The 16,662-nt window shown below is 49.4% G+C and overlaps 1 protein-coding gene across 7 annotated transcripts in view; it reads left to right on the forward strand.

Annotated features, from left to right (window-relative positions):
- The window catches only part of VAV3 (vav guanine nucleotide exchange factor 3), a 157,380-nt gene that overhangs the window by 105,820 nt on the left and 34,898 nt on the right, over nt 1-16,662 (forward strand). For all 7 annotated transcript variants that reach the window (XM_045586953.1, XM_045586952.1, XM_036452657.1 and 4 more), the window contains exon 20: nt 7,113-7,249. In XM_045586953.1, the coding sequence (XP_045442909.1) occupies nt 7,113-7,249 (137 nt within the window). The remainder of the gene's footprint in view (nt 1-7,112; nt 7,250-16,662) is intronic.

Genomic DNA, 16,662 nt, shown 5'->3' on the forward strand with positions numbered 1-16,662 from the left:
AGGGGAGCAGGTGCATGTGGGGATATTAATTCGCGGGCAGCCTCATTTTGTTGAGGGGACTCGGTGTGCTGAAAACAGCAGCACATTTTTAAAGACAACAACACAATCACTTTAAATACTGGGCTCTGGTTTTAAAATTTCAGGGCTACGCCGTGGGGGCAGTTAGTCAGCTTATGAATTTAAATTTCCCTTGCTTTCCGAGCTGTTTAATTCTTTGCTTATGGGCGCATAATGACTTGAAAATCGAAACAATTATTGTTCATTTAGGAGGAAAAACACTTCTCGCAGCCTGTCTGGAGGCTGCCAACTTGACTCTTCTTGGCAGATGCGCGGGGAAGTGGGTTATTCCTGAGCCCCAGAGAGAGAGGCAGATCTGGGCAAGAACCGCAGTCCTCGGGGCCTGGAGGGGGTTGGCAGGCGGTACCTGTGCTCAGCAAACGGCCCTCACTGGCCACCAGATCGGTACCAGCAGAGTCAGTCAAGAAGTACATTTTTTGAAAACATGTTTATAAAATGATCTTTTAAGTCTTTGTTCTTTGATGAAGAGCATTGACACGGCCTTCCAAGTACCCACCAGGCATTTATTGAGACTGTTGGAGACCAAGCCCCCTAGGAACTCTGTCAGTGGCCTGACTCAAGCTTCTTGGCCTGTGAAGATTGCATTGGAGGGGGGAGGAGACAAAAGAACGACATCCGGTTTACATCCAGTGCAGTCATTGCTGTAACAGTCATTCAAAGGGTGGTGGAAGCCGGTGGAACTGGGAAGGCCAAAGCCCCCTTAGCTGTGGGCAGTGCCAGGGAAGGGTCCTCCAGCCAGCACCCCTCAGGGCCTGGCACAGAAAAGTGTCTTCCCAGGGGGAGGAGAGACAGCCTTTTTTTTTAATGCATTTTTTTTTTATTGATTTCAGAGAGGGAGAGAGAGATAGAAACGTCAGTGAAGAGAGAGAATCATTGATCGGCTGCCTCCTGCACGCCCCCGAGCCTGCAACCCCCCCAAGCTTGCAACCTGGGCATGTGCCCCGACCAGGAATGGAACTGTGACCACTGAGCCACACCGGCCAGGCAAAACAGCCTTTTCTTGCACACAAGTGCCACCTGCCCGCCAAGTGTGCCCAGAGGGGGCTCATTCTAAGTCGCATGCAGGTGCGGTTGATGAGGGGCAGGCTGGTGGCCGGTGACCTGTAACCGGAATGTCACGGTAGGTGACTGCCGCACCATGCCTGTGTTTAAGGTCAGGACAGGGAGTTGTGGACTGAATTTTGCAGAAAAACCAGGGTACCATTGAAGGTTTTGAGCAACAAGAACAAAAATACGGCCACTGAAAACTAGATAAAAGAAACATGTTAACTGTGTAAAATTTAGAGAAGCCGAACATTTTTCCAATGTTGCACACCTTCACAGAACTCCTGTTAACATGGGGGCAGGTGTCTTCACAGACTGGGAAAGAAAGAAAGAAGAAAGAAAGAAAGAAAGAAAGAAAGAAAGAAAGAAAGAAAGAAAGAAAGAAAGAACGAACGAAAGAAAGAAAGAAAGAAAGAAAGAACACTGCTTTGTAACCTGCTTCCCCCTTCACAACATGTTTGAACACGATTCTGCGTCGTTAGGCTGTCCCCTGTAACATTATTTTTAAGTTTCAGCTCACTGTGCAGGGATAAAGCAGTGCCCTCGATTTTATGTAGCCGATTCGCTATTGCTATGCATTTTGATCGTTTGCAGTGCTTTTCATATCATCAGCGACAGGCATGAATGTTTGAAGGATCATCCTAATTATGTTGTGTAAATTAACTTTTCATTGTTATTTAAAATTCCATGAATTTTTATAATTTTAATGAGAGCACGTTTTAAAGTCCCATTTTTTTTTTATAGAAAAAAAAACGATCTCGCCCACGTCATTACACAGATGGGAGTCATGTGACCAAGCTCGCTCTGTACCAGGGCTTTCTCCCCTGGAGGCTCCCTCCCCTGAGCCCCTGACAAGTTCTTCTTGCCTCATGCTCCCGTAGTTCTTACAGCGTTGGTACCATAACACTCATGATGCTTTGTAACAATTGCCCGTATATAATTTCCTTTTTCTCTGCTGGATTTTAAGGACACACTGAGTTGTTGACCACTTCCATTCTAAGCACAAAGTAAACATTTGCAAGATTAAAAAAAAAATATTTTTTATTGATTTCAGAGAGGAAGGAAGAGGGAGAGAGACAGAAACATCAATGATGAGAATCATGGATCGGCTGCCTCCTACACGCCCCACGCTGGAGATTGAGCCAGCAATCTGGGCATGTGCCCTGACTGGGAATGGAACTGTGACCTCCTGGTTCATAGGTCGACACTCCACCACTGAGCCATGCCAGCCAGGCCATTTGCAATATTAAAATAATAATAATAATAAATGCAGGGATATAAGGATGCCTTAGGAAAAGATGGAAGGTACAGAAGCTAAAAGTACTAACAAACAAATGACCTCCCAGGTGGCTTTGCAGCCCGTGTGGGGGGGTGTCTCCTGAGGGGTGGTGGGGTGGGGTGGGGAGAGGAGATAGATGCAGAGTGAGTTTTGGGGTCCGAGGGAAGCCCACGGGTCTCGTGCGTTTCTGTGTCTCTGCGAGGAGAGGCATGGCTGTCTAGGAGAACTGGCACACGAGTTCATTTCTTTCCTAGTTCCCTCGTTTCCAAGCCAAGGGAGCTGCCTCTTCCAAAGGCCTTCCCACTCGTCATCATTAAGATGAAATGACAGTTATGCAACTCAGCCCAGCAAAGGAGCCCGCACCACGTGTGGCCCCCAGAGAGAGGAGTCCCGGGCAGAGATCGCTGTGCCAAGAGGAAGAGCCACTCGGTGGATGAGAGAAAGGCACCCAGGGCCAGTCTCAGGACAAAGACGTCACAAAGAATTAAGTTCTCGTGCCTAAAACTTACTAGTATTATTACGTGTGATCACCAGAAAGGAGAAGGAAAGAAAACAGCCTAGGACAGTGGTCGGCAAACTCATTAGTCCACAGAGCCAAATATCAACAGTACAATGATTGACATTTCTTTGGAGAGCCACATTTTTAAAAATTAAACTTCTTCTAACGCCACTTCTTCAAAATAGGCTCGCCCAGGCTGTGGTATTTTGTGGAAGAGCCACCCTCAAGGGGCCAAAGAGCCGCAGTTTGCCGACCACAGGCCTAGGAAATTTGAAATTCTGCTCGGGGGGTAAAAAAAAAAAAAAAAGGATTCTTACTTTTCGGCCATGACCTGATAGATGTGGAATTTGCTCATGAATGTCACCTTCGTACATACCCACCTCGCCTTTGTCAGATGGCTTTGTTTCCTGAGCTGACCTCCTTTCATTACTTGGGATGTAGACATGACTGTCTTCCCTGAGAACGTGCGGTAGGAGAGGCTGAGGCTGAGGCTGGAGGTCAGGCCTGGCTGTGGGTGACACTGGCGCATGTCCCGCTCTCTGGGGACGGTCGCTGAGGGCATCAGAGCGGGACCGTGCCAGGTGGCGAGAGGAGAGGGACAAGGCACGTTCTCTGTCAGTGGGACTCCGTTCACTGCCACTCACGGCATTTCAGTCCGCAAATCCCGACGCCGTGCAGCCATGAGGATGGAAATGAAGTTCGGAGTGGCAACGGCACGCTTCAGGGAAAACAAGTTGTCTCTGCCAACTTACGTTCACCACAAACACTGCTTAGTGTGCGATTCTCACGGCCGGCTTGGTAAATCCAGGATACGCCTCTGTTTACGGTTGTTGGAAACCCTTCAAAGCAGGTATTTTCTTAGACAAAGAACCTTTAGATACAGTGGAACCATCCACTTGTGGAGCCTGAGCCTCCTCGCTTCACTGGCATTGACCTTTGCACCTGCGGTGACCTCTGCCCCTGGCTCCATGTCAGCCGCCCCTTGGGCCTCGTCACCTCCGGGAGAGGCTCCATGTCTACAACATCGCATCCTGAGATCCGGTTCTCTCAGCCGGCCTCACAGACCCTCTGCTGGTCATCCGCTCCCCTCTGTGCCCACTGACTTGTGGAATCAGCTTGGATTTGTGGCCCAACGCCTGAGTCACTCTATTGTCTGTGTCCGGACCCACCTGTCGGGGCGCAGCTGGCCGACCTGCAGAACCTGCTGGAGGAGGTCATTCAAGCACAAAGCTTTGTGCCTCTGACTCTGGGGACCTGGATGCCCCCTCCCCCTGCCTGGCCGATGCCTACTGAACCCTAGAGTCCATTTCCCACTAAGTCTTCCGAGCTCCCTGGTTTAGGAGCTAATGCTGAGCACTTTCCTAGCGACCTGTCTGTCACTGTCACCGCAGCGTCACCCTGGGCGAGAGGGCTGTTCCTCTCTGTCCCTGCCTCTGTCCCTGCTGATGCTCAGCTCTTTGAGGAAAGGCACCTTCCTCATCTCGTATCCATTCTTGCATCCTGTTTGCCTCTTGTATCTCATGACCCAGTGAAACAACCACCAACCTGTAGACAAATCCGTTTTAAGTGTCCGTGGACTCCACCAAGTGTCACACTCAAGGGAAAGGTTCTGTTCCTCGTCCTGGAGGATTCTGTCTTCATTCACGGGCAAGAAAGAGGCCAACGAAGCGATCAGACTCTGTCCAGGAGTCCAGGTTTTTCATGGTATGTAAAGTTCGTGAGGAGTCAACGCCTGGTTTTGGAATTCAGTGTCGTGTTAGCTTAGGATGCGTGGCCCGTGGGTGTTTTGTGATCCGTGATTGCATGTGAACCGTGCTAAGTGTCACTGTGAGAGGTGAGGCAGGACAAGAGTCAGGCTCGGGCGCTTTTTCCGTGGGCACTCCTGTGTTTACCAGGGACCCTGTCTTCCGGATGGTTCATGACTTCTTGGCACAATTTCTTATTATTTTAACATTTTCTATTTTTCTTTGTAGTCAGCAGTTTACATTTCAATAATCATCACTTTCATATTTTTTTATTATACCCGTGGGATGTAAGCTCCATTTCATTTTACTATTTTTCAGATAATTAGAAGCAACGGTATGTCGAACCATTTAAATAGCATTGGATACTAAATCTAAACATGTTGAAACCATAGCATAATTTTTATTTATTTATTTATTTATTTATTTATTTATTCATTCATTCATTTATTTATTTTTCCTTTTCATTACCATAGTTATTATTATTATTATTATTATTTTAATAAAACTTTTTAATTTGTCCATTACAGTTGGCATATAATGTGAGTTTCTGGCACAGACCTAGGGACCAGGCACCTATGTCACTTGGGAGGCAATGAGAGAGCGTGTGAAAGGAGCAGGGCAGCCGAGCAGATGTGGGGGGGAAGCTCTTTGGGCCTCTGCAGAGGGCAGGTCGGACCACACTCCACGGAGAAGAGCTGTCGACGGCTTTCTTTGGGCAAGACAGAGTCTGCTATTGGTGTAAGGGGCGCCATCTCGTAACACCTGGCGGGGCGATGTGCCAAGAAGGACAAGGACGTGGGTTTTCAGCCCCGCCCCCCCCCCCAGCACCTGAGGCCCCGGGCGGGCGGGTGTGGCAATGCAAACGTGTCCCAGCTGCTCCGGAGCTGAATGGGGCTGAAGGGCGCTGCTTCTCGGGCCGGCCTCACCCTGATCAGATGGATAAGAAGGCCTTGGCAAAGACTCGCTTTCTCCCCTGCGGGCCGATTGTTGGGAAGGGAGTCTGGAAGACTTCGTTAAATGTTTGCTGGAACCTTCCGTGGGGATGTGGGATCTTTTCTAGGTAACTGGGCCATCGGCAACTCAGTGTCAGGCATCTTCCTTTCTGTAGTCCATGCAGCCTTTTCTGCTGGGGACAGTTTTCCCACAGCCCAGCGTTAGAATAAGACATTCTGAAGTGTTTCCTGGCCGGTGTGCTTGGTGGTTGAGTGTCAACCTATGAACCAGGAGGTCATTGGTTTGATTCCCGGTCAGGGCATTTGCCCGGGTCTTGGGCTCCATCCCCAGTGTGGGGCGTACAGGAAGTAGCCGATCAGTGATTCTCCCTCATCATTTATGTTTCTATCTCTCCCTCTCCCTTCCTCTCTGAAATGTGTGTGTGTGTGTGTGTGTGTGTGTGTGTGTGTGTGTGTGTATTAATTTTGGAGTGTTGTTAGCAATGGCTAAGGTCCACGAAGGTCCCACAGCCACACGCTCATGGTCTTGTGCAGGGGGCAGCAGTTTCACTGCCAAATGAGAAGGCGGCTGTGCAGTGACATTGTTGGTGCCGTTAGGTCCTCCTGCGGTGGACGCTCTCAGCAGTGAAACGTCGCACCTTCAGGAACCACAGAGACCAGGAGGCAGCTGCATTCCTGGTCTTTTTGACGCCATTGTCTTCCACACGCCCCCTGTCCTGGCTCTGCTTTGCAAGCCTGCCTTTGAGCCGGAAGGATTTCTCTCCACGTAAATGTCTCAAGCGTGGCTCCGGCACATCCATCGCCGCTTTGCTTTTGAATTATGAAGTTCACCTTAAGACGCGGGCCTTATGTGGGCACCGCGCTGCCTGAAGATGGGGAGCCAGGGCGTGGGGGTGGGGGTGGGGGGAAGGTGATAGCAGAGAGGATGGAGGGGATGAAAAAATGGTTCTTTCCCATTAAACCGGACCTGATGTTGTTCTCTGTGAAGCAGGCAGCAGCTGGAAGAGAAATACCTTCTCGCCCACAGACAGGCTGATGGCGAGGGCAAGGGGAAGTGTGGAGGGGGTGGGGGTGTGCATACGGGTCCTATTGCATCCGCATCTCAGGTGGGACTCATGCCACGGTGATGGCTGCAGATGCTTACGCGGAAGCCCTTCTGTGGGTGATGGCTCTGTGAAACCGGTTTGGCTCAGTGGATAGAGCGTCGGTCTGCGGACTGGAAGGTACCAGGTTCAATTCTGGTCCAGGGCATGTACCTTGGTTGTGGACACATCCCTGGTGGGGGGTGTGCAGGAGGTAGCTGGTCGATGGTTCTCTCTCATCAATGTTTCTAGCTCTCTATCCCTCTCTCTTCCTCTCTGTAAAAGATCAATTATATATATATATATATATATATATATATATATATATATATATATATATCTATTTTTTTTTCCCCTTAAAAAAAATAAAACACACCTTGGACTTCCCGCGTCCTCCTCTCCTCCACTTCAGCGCTGTGCTCTTCCTTGCAGGGCTGCCGAAGATGCAGGTCATCAGGAACTACGCCGGGACGCCGCCCCCCGCGCCCCACGAGGGGCCCCCGCTCCACATCCAGGCCGGGGACACGGTGGAGCTCCTGCGCGGAGACGCGCACAGCCTGTTCTGGCAGGTACGGTCTCAGGGGCGCCCGTGGACGGGAGGGGCGGCCGGGCACCGCGTGGGGGGGAAGCTGGTCCTTACTAACCTTCCTCACGTGGACCGGTGCCTGGTGGCAGTGAACGTGAGCACACGCCGGCCGCGTTCCCAAGGTGAGGCTCCGGCTCCGGCTGTCCTGGCTGGCGGGGCGCTGGGTCTGCGGAGGGTCCCCGGTCAGTCCCTGCTCCGTGGGCCGTGACGCCGTGATGGCTGCCTCACGTGTCTCGGGGCCCAGGCGTGTCCCGTGCCCTCCCGGGAGGGTGCTGATTTTTCCACCTGTCCGGCTTCTTACTTGTTGGGGCGGAATGATGACTTCTGATCATCTCACACGCGGGCCTGGAGGCCGCAGCCTCTCCGTACCACGCAGTGCTGCCGCCTCCTCCTCCTTAGACATCATCGCTTGTCCTTCCGCTCAGCGGACGGGAGCGTGAAGCCTCTGAGGGCAGAATGATGGCTTGGGAGCTCTCAGGAGGACTGAGAACTGGTCGATGACAGCGCGTGCGTGTCCGATGGGGGAGGGTGTGTGGCAGGAACAGGGGCAGCTCATGTCAGGACAGAGAAACACAATTAGCACGTCTGTTTCAGGCTGGCGAGGGCGTATTGAGTGTCAGCCCCATCTCCGCCGCTCAGACACGGCTGGCACTCCGTTACCAACTCTGACACCAGGTCTCCCGTCTCTGGAAAGACCGTTCACGCGTGCTGGCGCTAGCGATGTGTTTGAGCGTTCAGAGGCATGTTAGAAGCTCATGTGCGTTTCCGGCAAAGAGGTGGCACGAGTGGGAATTGTCCCACGGTTCCCTCTAAGCCAGTCAGAGAGATCGGCGCAAACAGGTGCTCTTCTCTGCTCTTGATCGAAAGGAGCTGGGCACGAGGAAGGACGGCTGGTTCAGGCCAGGCTTAAATGTCAACACATAAGCCCCTTCCAGGGAGTGGGCTGCAGTTGGTCTGGCTGAACCCAGGCGGGATCATGTGTCTAGAACCCCAGACCCATTTACTGCGAGCCACTGACTAGCTGACAAACCCATTGGGAAGGTCCCATTGTAGTTATGGCCATTAGCCCAGCTCACCGGTTAGTCAGTCACTGGTAATAAACCATCTCATTAAGGGTAGCTACAAAACGTGGTGTTACAACAAGGGCAGTGCTTTGGCTCCGATAATTACCAGACAAAAGGTACGTTTTCAAAGAACTAGGATGCAATTAACGTGTACTTGGCCACAGCCTTGTACTGAACTTGACTGACTTGTTTTCTTGGGTTCACAAGGCACCTTGAGGCCTTGCAATGCCCCCGGGCTGTCATGATACAGAATCAGGTTTTGTTTTGTGGTCGGTACCTGTGGCAGGCCCCCTTAGGAAACTGGCCCGAGTGTGGTCTTACCAATGGAATGTTCTAGAACGACGGACTCTTTCCTCCTGTGTGGAGAATGCTGCTGGTTGGACCCCTTTGGAGTCAGTGAGTCTGCAGGACTTTGCCAGCTCGTGCTCACAGAAGACGGGTGCCTCATGGTCTGCATCCTGCAGGAGCGACTCCTGCGCTGAGCTTCTTAAAACTGGCTTTGGAGCAGGGAGTGCCTCAGCACTGCTCTCGCCTGCTGCCCCGATGGTTCATCCTCATTTGAGGTTGCCGAAATCTCCACCAGAAGAGCGGGGGAAGGGGGTGGGAGGGGGAAGGCTCGTCTTCCCTGGGCTGGGAGATCGGAGAGCTCAGCTCACTTTGCTGAGGGCCAGTCACCAACTCTGCCATCAACCAGCAGAATCAAGTTCAGGAGATGCTAAAACCCCTGGCGGCCTTGGCTTCATCCTCTGCAAAAGGCAGAATAAAATAAATACGTGCTCATTACTGCTATGGAACAAAAGCTGTCATGGACACAAGAGTTCGATCGCAGTGCTCTTAAACGAATCTTCTCTCTGTCAATCCACTTATCATCCATCCAAATACTAATAACATGCCTACTATGTGTCCAACTCTGTGTTTCATACTGGCAGGACCCCCAACAAGACCACTGGTATCCAACCTCTTGGTCTTCACCATTTGAGGAATGACCAGAGCTCACCAATGATGAGATTTGTTTCTGTTCTAAGTTTCTGGTAGGGCGTTTGTCAATCACATCGTCACCTGTATATCCAGCAGTAAACCTGTGGAGAAGAATCTAGATGAGTTATTGGGATGGTACAGTGGCTTGGTGTTGACATTTAAACATGGCTTTTGTCCTGGTCACGTGCTTCGTCTTATTTGGAAATGTTCAAGAAACGATGCTTTGCTAACTAAACTGTTCTCCCCTCTGTTTTTTTGTCAAGTGAGTCACTTCCCACATTAGTGTAGAAAGTCGGATATTGTTGTAGACGGACACGTTTTCTGAATACTCTGTCCAAAGAATGCAAATCCTCCTCCTCTGTCTATCAGGAACTTTCTCTGAATAGCTATCAATCTCGTCTTATTATTATAACCACAGTAATTTCCAGTGCTATTGAAGTGGTGGGCTCTCTGCGGTCTTATTGTAACTTCTTTCCAACAACGAGCTGCCAATTAGCTGTAAAACGGTCTCTGTCACATCTTTGCATTGAGGAGACTTATTTGGCAACGTTTTGTTTCTCCTTTGTTCTCTTCTCTCTCCTTGAAAGTTCTGTGACATTGTCTTCAAGTGAAGTGAGGAGAGGAGAGGAAACGGGCCAATTAGGGCAGTTGCCCAGTTCCCTCGTGAGGCCTCCTTTGGACTGAGTGTGAGAAGGTGTAGAACAATCCTGATCCTGTCGCTGACTGAGGATAAACCTGCTGCTTTCAGGTTGTTCACAAGGACTTAGTCATGAAGGAGAACATGCTTCATGATGAAAGAGATTGTTCAGATAAGAAGCTTCATTTTCCCAGGAAAAAAAATACAGATTATCAGGGGTGGGGGTAGGGGATAGGGGGGAGAGAATGAGGGAGGGAGGGAGGGAGGGAGAAAGGGAGAGAGAGAAGGAGAGAGAGAGGGAGAGAGAGAGAGAGAGAGAGAGAGAGAGAGAGAGAGAGAGAGAGAGACAGGCAAATGTAAAATCATGCCATGTCATGTATGGTTTCTATACAGTAGAGTGCTTCATATGTGTTTTCTTCTTAGAATTAAGCTTTGTAACAGTGAGGGGTTTTATTGGCTCCACTGTCATTGATGAATGCCCAGTGGCCCACGGGGAGGATTTTGTAAGCTAGTTGGGACCAAAAGGCAATTACAAGCAGTAGAACTGTAATCATGGTGTCAAAAAATGTATTTTTATCCACTGTGAGACTTCAGTAACCTAGAAAGTAGTCATGACTCTTCACACTTGCAGACCAGGCATCCACATGGCCTTGAATCCAAGAAGCGAACATGTGTCTGCACACATTCTGATGAGTGCACAGACAGCCACGCAGAGGGCAGATTCACTCCTGGTTTTAAGATGCCAAGTGCATCCATCTATAGGACGGCATTTGCGGAATTAAAATTAGGCTCTCCCCAGACTTCCGGTCCCTTCCCCTCATCCCAGGCATTAGGAGATCCTCCTGTGCTCCAGAGGGTTGTTCGTAACAGCTCCACCTCTGAGGGAAGCACACCTTTCCAGCAGTTTCATTCTGCTTTGGTAGAGCCACCAGGAATCAGAACCTGGCTTTGTGTAGCAGTGTGTTGTTGCTTTAAACATTTTTGTAAGTTTTTGCCTTAAAGAAAAGAATGGAAAGTCAGGAAACAGGCTGAGCTTCTGGAGAGTCTCAGGAGGAAGGACTCACCCTGCGTACACGGATTCCAGAGGCCAGGAGCCTGTGGGGGTGGCGCTTGCGTTGGCCCAGGCAACAAGGTGTTAAACTCCGCTCGCCCACGTCTTCGCCCACAAGACCCTGGTCCCCAGTGCGGCAAGGTGACCCCTGTCTCCCGGCACCTTGTCCAGGATTTCTGCTTCCCACGTGACTGCTGCATTTCGTGTTCAGACAAACAACAGCCTTTTTTTTTTTTTTTTTAATAGATGTGTTTTTCTCACTTTAACCCGGGGGTGGGGGGGTGGGGGTGGGGTGGGAAATGAAGGGTTCATGGGAGGAGTCTTTTCCAGAAGAGGCATGTTTTCTCAGTCCTCAGTCATGGATGTATGTTTTACCTCCTGCCTGAAACGTCTTTCCACCTGTATTCTCTCAGCTGCGTCCTTCTTGATCATGGAGACTCAGCTCAGTTCTGCACCTTCTTTGAGCCAGAGGGGCTTCCATCAGACCCCCCACCACGCTGTACCCCAGTGGCCTGTTCACCCTTCTTCCTGCCTGGTTAGAGGACTCGGGAGAGCTGAGACCCCAGCTTCCATCTCTCTATCCGTCCTTAGATGGAAATAGGGCTTAGAACTGATCACTGTTCAGAGCTGCTATTTTCAGAACATGTTCTTTACAGGTTTTCACATTCGCTGTTTATTAACTCAAGTTACTCTCCGTGTTGTTATTTGAGAGACCATTAAAATATTCATCTCATCAGATCTAAATGCATTTCTGTTCCCTCGGGATAGTCTGAAAGCCATTTAACCTTGTGGCCTCAAATTCCTCACCAATGAAATGGGGATTTGAACACGTAAATGACGCACAAGGGTGGGGTAAGAAATCATAGGACGTAAACCTGAAAGAAAATGGAAAAGGAGAAAGAGTAGATGTCTGTGTGATAGCTGGTGACTTTGAAAGCCATTCTTCCTTTTCCAGGGGTGGGAAAATGATTGCCAGGTTGGTTTTTAATTTTTTTTTTTTTAAATTTCATCTTTCCATTTATAATTCCAAGAGTTTCATACATAGAAGACCACTCTACCCCCCCACCCCTATCCCTGTACTCAATTCTTAAAATTCTTTGATCAAGTGTTAAACGTTCTTTTTTATAATTAGACATAAAAGCACAAGCGAGGCATTCTTAAGGAAATAGTTGTCAACGAACAGGCTGAAATCCTGAGCCCAGCCCTTCATGGACCGTGAAGGAGAAAGAGGGACAGAAGGACAGACAGGTTTACAAGAAGCAAACTGCCCAGGGACTGGTTTGATGACACCTGGACTCAACTGAAGTGTTGGTGTTTTGTGCAGGAGATTTAAGCAACCGGACCCTCCCTCGGGGGCCGGGAAGTGTGTGTGTGTGAGGGGTGAGTAGGTCCTTCCTCCCAGGACCTCTCTCTGCAACTTTCATAGTCAAGACACATCCAAGGATTCTTTGCTTTGCCCTTGATCCGGAGGAGACCTTTCTAGTCCCTTCTGGACCACGCAAGACTGTGAGCTACAATACAATCTTCTAAGACTACATCATTGTTTTCTCCTGATCTAAAAGCCAAGTGTCCGGCTGCACCAGAGTCAGCAGCCAGTAAAAACACGAGAGCAATAGCTTCACAAAGGTCAGAGCCCTCCTGAGGGAACGGCATTATCAGGGAGCGAGCATCTCTGGGAACCGGGCCTTCCCAGCTCGCATTCCTGCCCAGGGCATTTCTGTGTGAAATCCCGAACCTGGTTTTTGCTGGAGCACAGCTTCAAGGTGCTCCTCAGTTGACCTTGGCTCTGCTTCTCCACTGCCTCTCACCGCGTGCCTGCCTCCGGGGTGAACTGGGGGAGCCGGGCAGCGTGGGGTGGTGGCTGCGGGGTGAGCAGCTCTGGGAAAGGCTTCCGTGGCTTCGTAGGGGCTGTTCATCAGGAGACCTTGGTTTGACCAGGTGTGTACCTGAGACACACGCGTTCCATCAGGGCCCGGTTACAGGAAAGCAGGAGAGGGCAGAGGTGCCTGCTGGAGGACGAGGGCCGGGAGAGAGGCTCCGGGAGATGATGGACGGAAGGACAGGCTGGAGGGAACATCTCCCCGGGGTGATTGCCAGCTGGCCCTGACTGAACAGATCATCCATGGAGCTGGTGGGAATGCTTCCAAGTGGACAGACGGCATGCTTTCCGGGACTTGGCGAGGCTCCCGACAAAGTGGGCGAGGTCCTAATTGTTTACCCTCAAGACGGACATTCTGGTTAGCAGTTCTTACTGGTACTGTTCCTGTGCGTGGCCCAGGGCGCAAGTGCAGATCACCGTGTGTACCCAGAGGAGGACTCTGCCCTCTGCGTCAGACAGGGACTGTCACCTCTTCGTTTCCCAGTGGAGAGGAGCATTGTTGGGGGAAGTGCTGAGGAGTTCTGTGGCGGCCCCTTTTCTTCCGTTATCTTATCACCACGGATGCTAGGGTCTGCCGTGATTAAAAGTTTGTGGGAATCACAGGATCCCTCCACTGGGGCCATCGGCCTGCAGGTGCATCTAGCATGACGATTGATTCGATACCACAAGGGTTTCAGTAGAGTGTGCACCTGCCCCTAGAGGCATTGGACAAAATAATTGATCAAATGATAGCGTCCACTGAATTTTAGTGATTCGTGGTCATTTGATTTCCTGAAGAATGAAGGAATGGATGTAATTCCTACCAAGTCAAATCCTGTGTGTCCTGGAAAAGAGAGGACTTGACACAGAGCTAAAATGAAGGTCATCAGAGACCTGAAATGGCCTTATCTTCTATAAAGAAGTGCAACCAGATTAAGAGTGTGTGGGTCAGATGCTTCTTGGAAGCAGGAACTTACCTGTAGGGCTTGGGGAAGATGCTCAGGTGAGCAAAGAACTTTGGTGGTAAGGGAGACCTCAGAAATGCTTGGGTGTCCATCTGTTATTTCACAGCTGAGGAAGTGGAAGCCAAGAGGGTGAAGTGACTGTCCCCAGGCCAGAGGGCCAGGAGTAGAACCCCTGCTCCCTACTCGCCATCCACATCTGATGATTCCTCATCAGAATTTTCGGACCCCCCCAATTCTGCAACAATCTATGAAGATAACCAAAGCAAAAGCCAGTCAAGGACGTGGTATCGAGTGAGATCCTTCAAGATAGTAGCTAGATCTATTCATTTTTAATCCCCTGGTCTCCAGCTTAGTGCCTCAGCCATACTGGGAAGTCAGTACACTTTGCATGAAAGTACTAATTCTGTTCTTGGTAGAAGATCACATTTTTTAACCATGTCTGATGTTGCTTGAGCGTAATGTGTGTCGAGCTGTTCCTCAGAATATTTGCTCTGTGATCATGATGATTAAAACTACCAAATAGGTCTGTCTGGTGCGGCTCAGTGGCTGAGCGTCAGCCTATGAACCAGGAGGTCATGGTTTGATTCCCGGTCAGGGCACATGTCTGGGTTGTGGGCTCTGTACCTGGTGGGGGAAGAGGGTCATGCAGGAGGCAGTCATGGATGATTCTCTCTCATTATTGATTTTTCTGTATTTTTCTCCCTCTTCCTTCCTCTCTAAAAATATATTTTAAAAACAAACAAACAAACAAAAAACATACCTCCAAGTATAAGAAAACATTCATTAATTGTTTGCCAGGATTAGAATAACAAATTTCTAGGTTTCAGACTTTTTGGTGTTACATGGCTTCTCTCCAAACAGGATTTCTTCCAAGATGTGGTAGAACTTCACTCTGCTTCCAGATTGGTGTTAAGTAACCAGGTGGGCTTGGGGTTACCTACAGGCAGAGGGGCTTGCGCTTGCCGAGTTGTTGACCAAATGATAGCATCCACTGAAAAGGGGCCGCTGCAGAATTCATCAGCACTTGCCTCTGGTTAACAATCAAAGTTATTCTCACCAGGAAAAAAAAGTTATAAGATTGGGATTTAGGATTGCATCCTGGACAGTATCTTACCCAGCAAGCTCCTTCCCTGTGGGAGAAGTCCAGGGATACATGTTTGGATAATAAGGAGAATGCTCCACCGAGTTTCACTCTGCTGTGACATGCATCTCACAGCATGTACGTGTGGAAATACAGCTTATGGCTTTTTCGTGTTTTTCCCTTAGTGTGCATTTCACAACTTTACTTTTTGTGTGTGTGTGGAGTTTTTGACACTTTCGTCTGCCAAAACTTCAGAGATGCAATCAACACAAACAATTGTGTGTTCGTTGGAAGAACCTTCCACTATCCCTGAGGGATTAGTCCTATATTTCGATGACTTGATATAATTATTGTATAATCCCTTACAAATGAAAGATACGTTTCATTTCAAAGATGGTAGACGGAGGTGCAAGTGTCTTTTTGTCTTTGTCATTCAGAATTCTGAGCCATGGCAGCCCCTTAGCTACAAATGAACCAGGCTCGTGTTGGTTGATTGTTTTATGTATTGGACAAAAGTTAAAGATCCTATTCTCATCTGACTAAGAGACGACAAAAGCTCCTGGCTTATGGCTTTGTTCTGTGTGTGCGCAGGCATATTTTGGAATTCATTGTAATGACCATTCAGTGTAACCATATGCAATTGTGCTTGGCGAGTTCTCAAGGAAATCGCCAGTGGAAAAATGCACATCTCACTTATCACAGAGGAAGCAATTACGATGGAGGAATGGGCCTCCAAGCAAGGAAGCATTCGGGCATTTGAGATAAAGAAATGGCCTATTTGGAATGCAGTATTTCCTGCTCAGGAGAAAATTCTGGGTCTCTGTTACTTGTGGCTCAGCAAAGCTGCCTAAAAGTAAGGAAGATGGTGGGACTAGACACAGGACCCGGCATTTCTGGTTTAGTAACACGGACAGGCCACCTAATAAATGAGAATTCAGAAGTGAAGTGATCCATTGAGAGTGATTAATAAGTGTATTGTCGGCATCATGGGAAAGAGGTCTTTTTAGCGTTTATTGAATATTTTCACACCTGTTAACTCTTTGACGCTTGTTGCCCTGGTGAGGCACTCATGGCAGATCTTGTCATGACCCTTGCCTGAGGTGCACCATGTTTTAGGCGGAGCTGGGAGTAGAATGAGCAAATCTGATGGACCTCCCCACCGTCTGACACTGCCTTTCTAAGCTTTCCAGGACCCGGCACTGACAGACATCTGGCTGATGACAGTGGGGGTCACATGGCTGCAGCTATAGTCAGATCACTCTTTACCAACAACCGTACAGACAGGGACTATCCTGGTCCTCTCTCCTTTGCCTGTCCTTTGGTTCTGTCGCATTTACTCACAAAACCTATGAGAGTAATTCCAAAAATAGTGCTTGCTGTAAGCTATCCATCCATCTACCCACCCACCCATCCATCCTCCCTTCACCTCCTAACCCATCCCTCCACCAAATCTAATCTCTCTCTCTCTCTCTCTCTCTCTCTCTCTCTCTCTCTCTCTCTCTCTCTATCTCTCTAACTACCTATCCATCCAGTCAGTAAGCTCATTTGTATATCTGCCTCTATTCCCATCATTCAGGGCCATCCTGTATGTGTTGTTCCCTGCATGCTCCCACTGTGTCTTTCTGGCAGTCTGCTGAGAGTGACGGGCGGGGTGACAGTTGTTCTGGCCGTTACCCAGTGTGATCGATTGCCCAGTATTCTCCCCAGCGCCGTTGTGCATACGTTGAAAGTGTTTAGGGCATTGCAACTTGGGGGAATTTCC

Source organism: Pipistrellus kuhlii, unplaced genomic scaffold (genome assembly GCF_014108245.1).
Source record: "Pipistrellus kuhlii isolate mPipKuh1 unplaced genomic scaffold, mPipKuh1.p scaffold_m20_p_24, whole genome shotgun sequence".
NCBI classification, from domain to species: Eukaryota; Metazoa; Chordata; class Mammalia; order Chiroptera; family Vespertilionidae; genus Pipistrellus; species Pipistrellus kuhlii.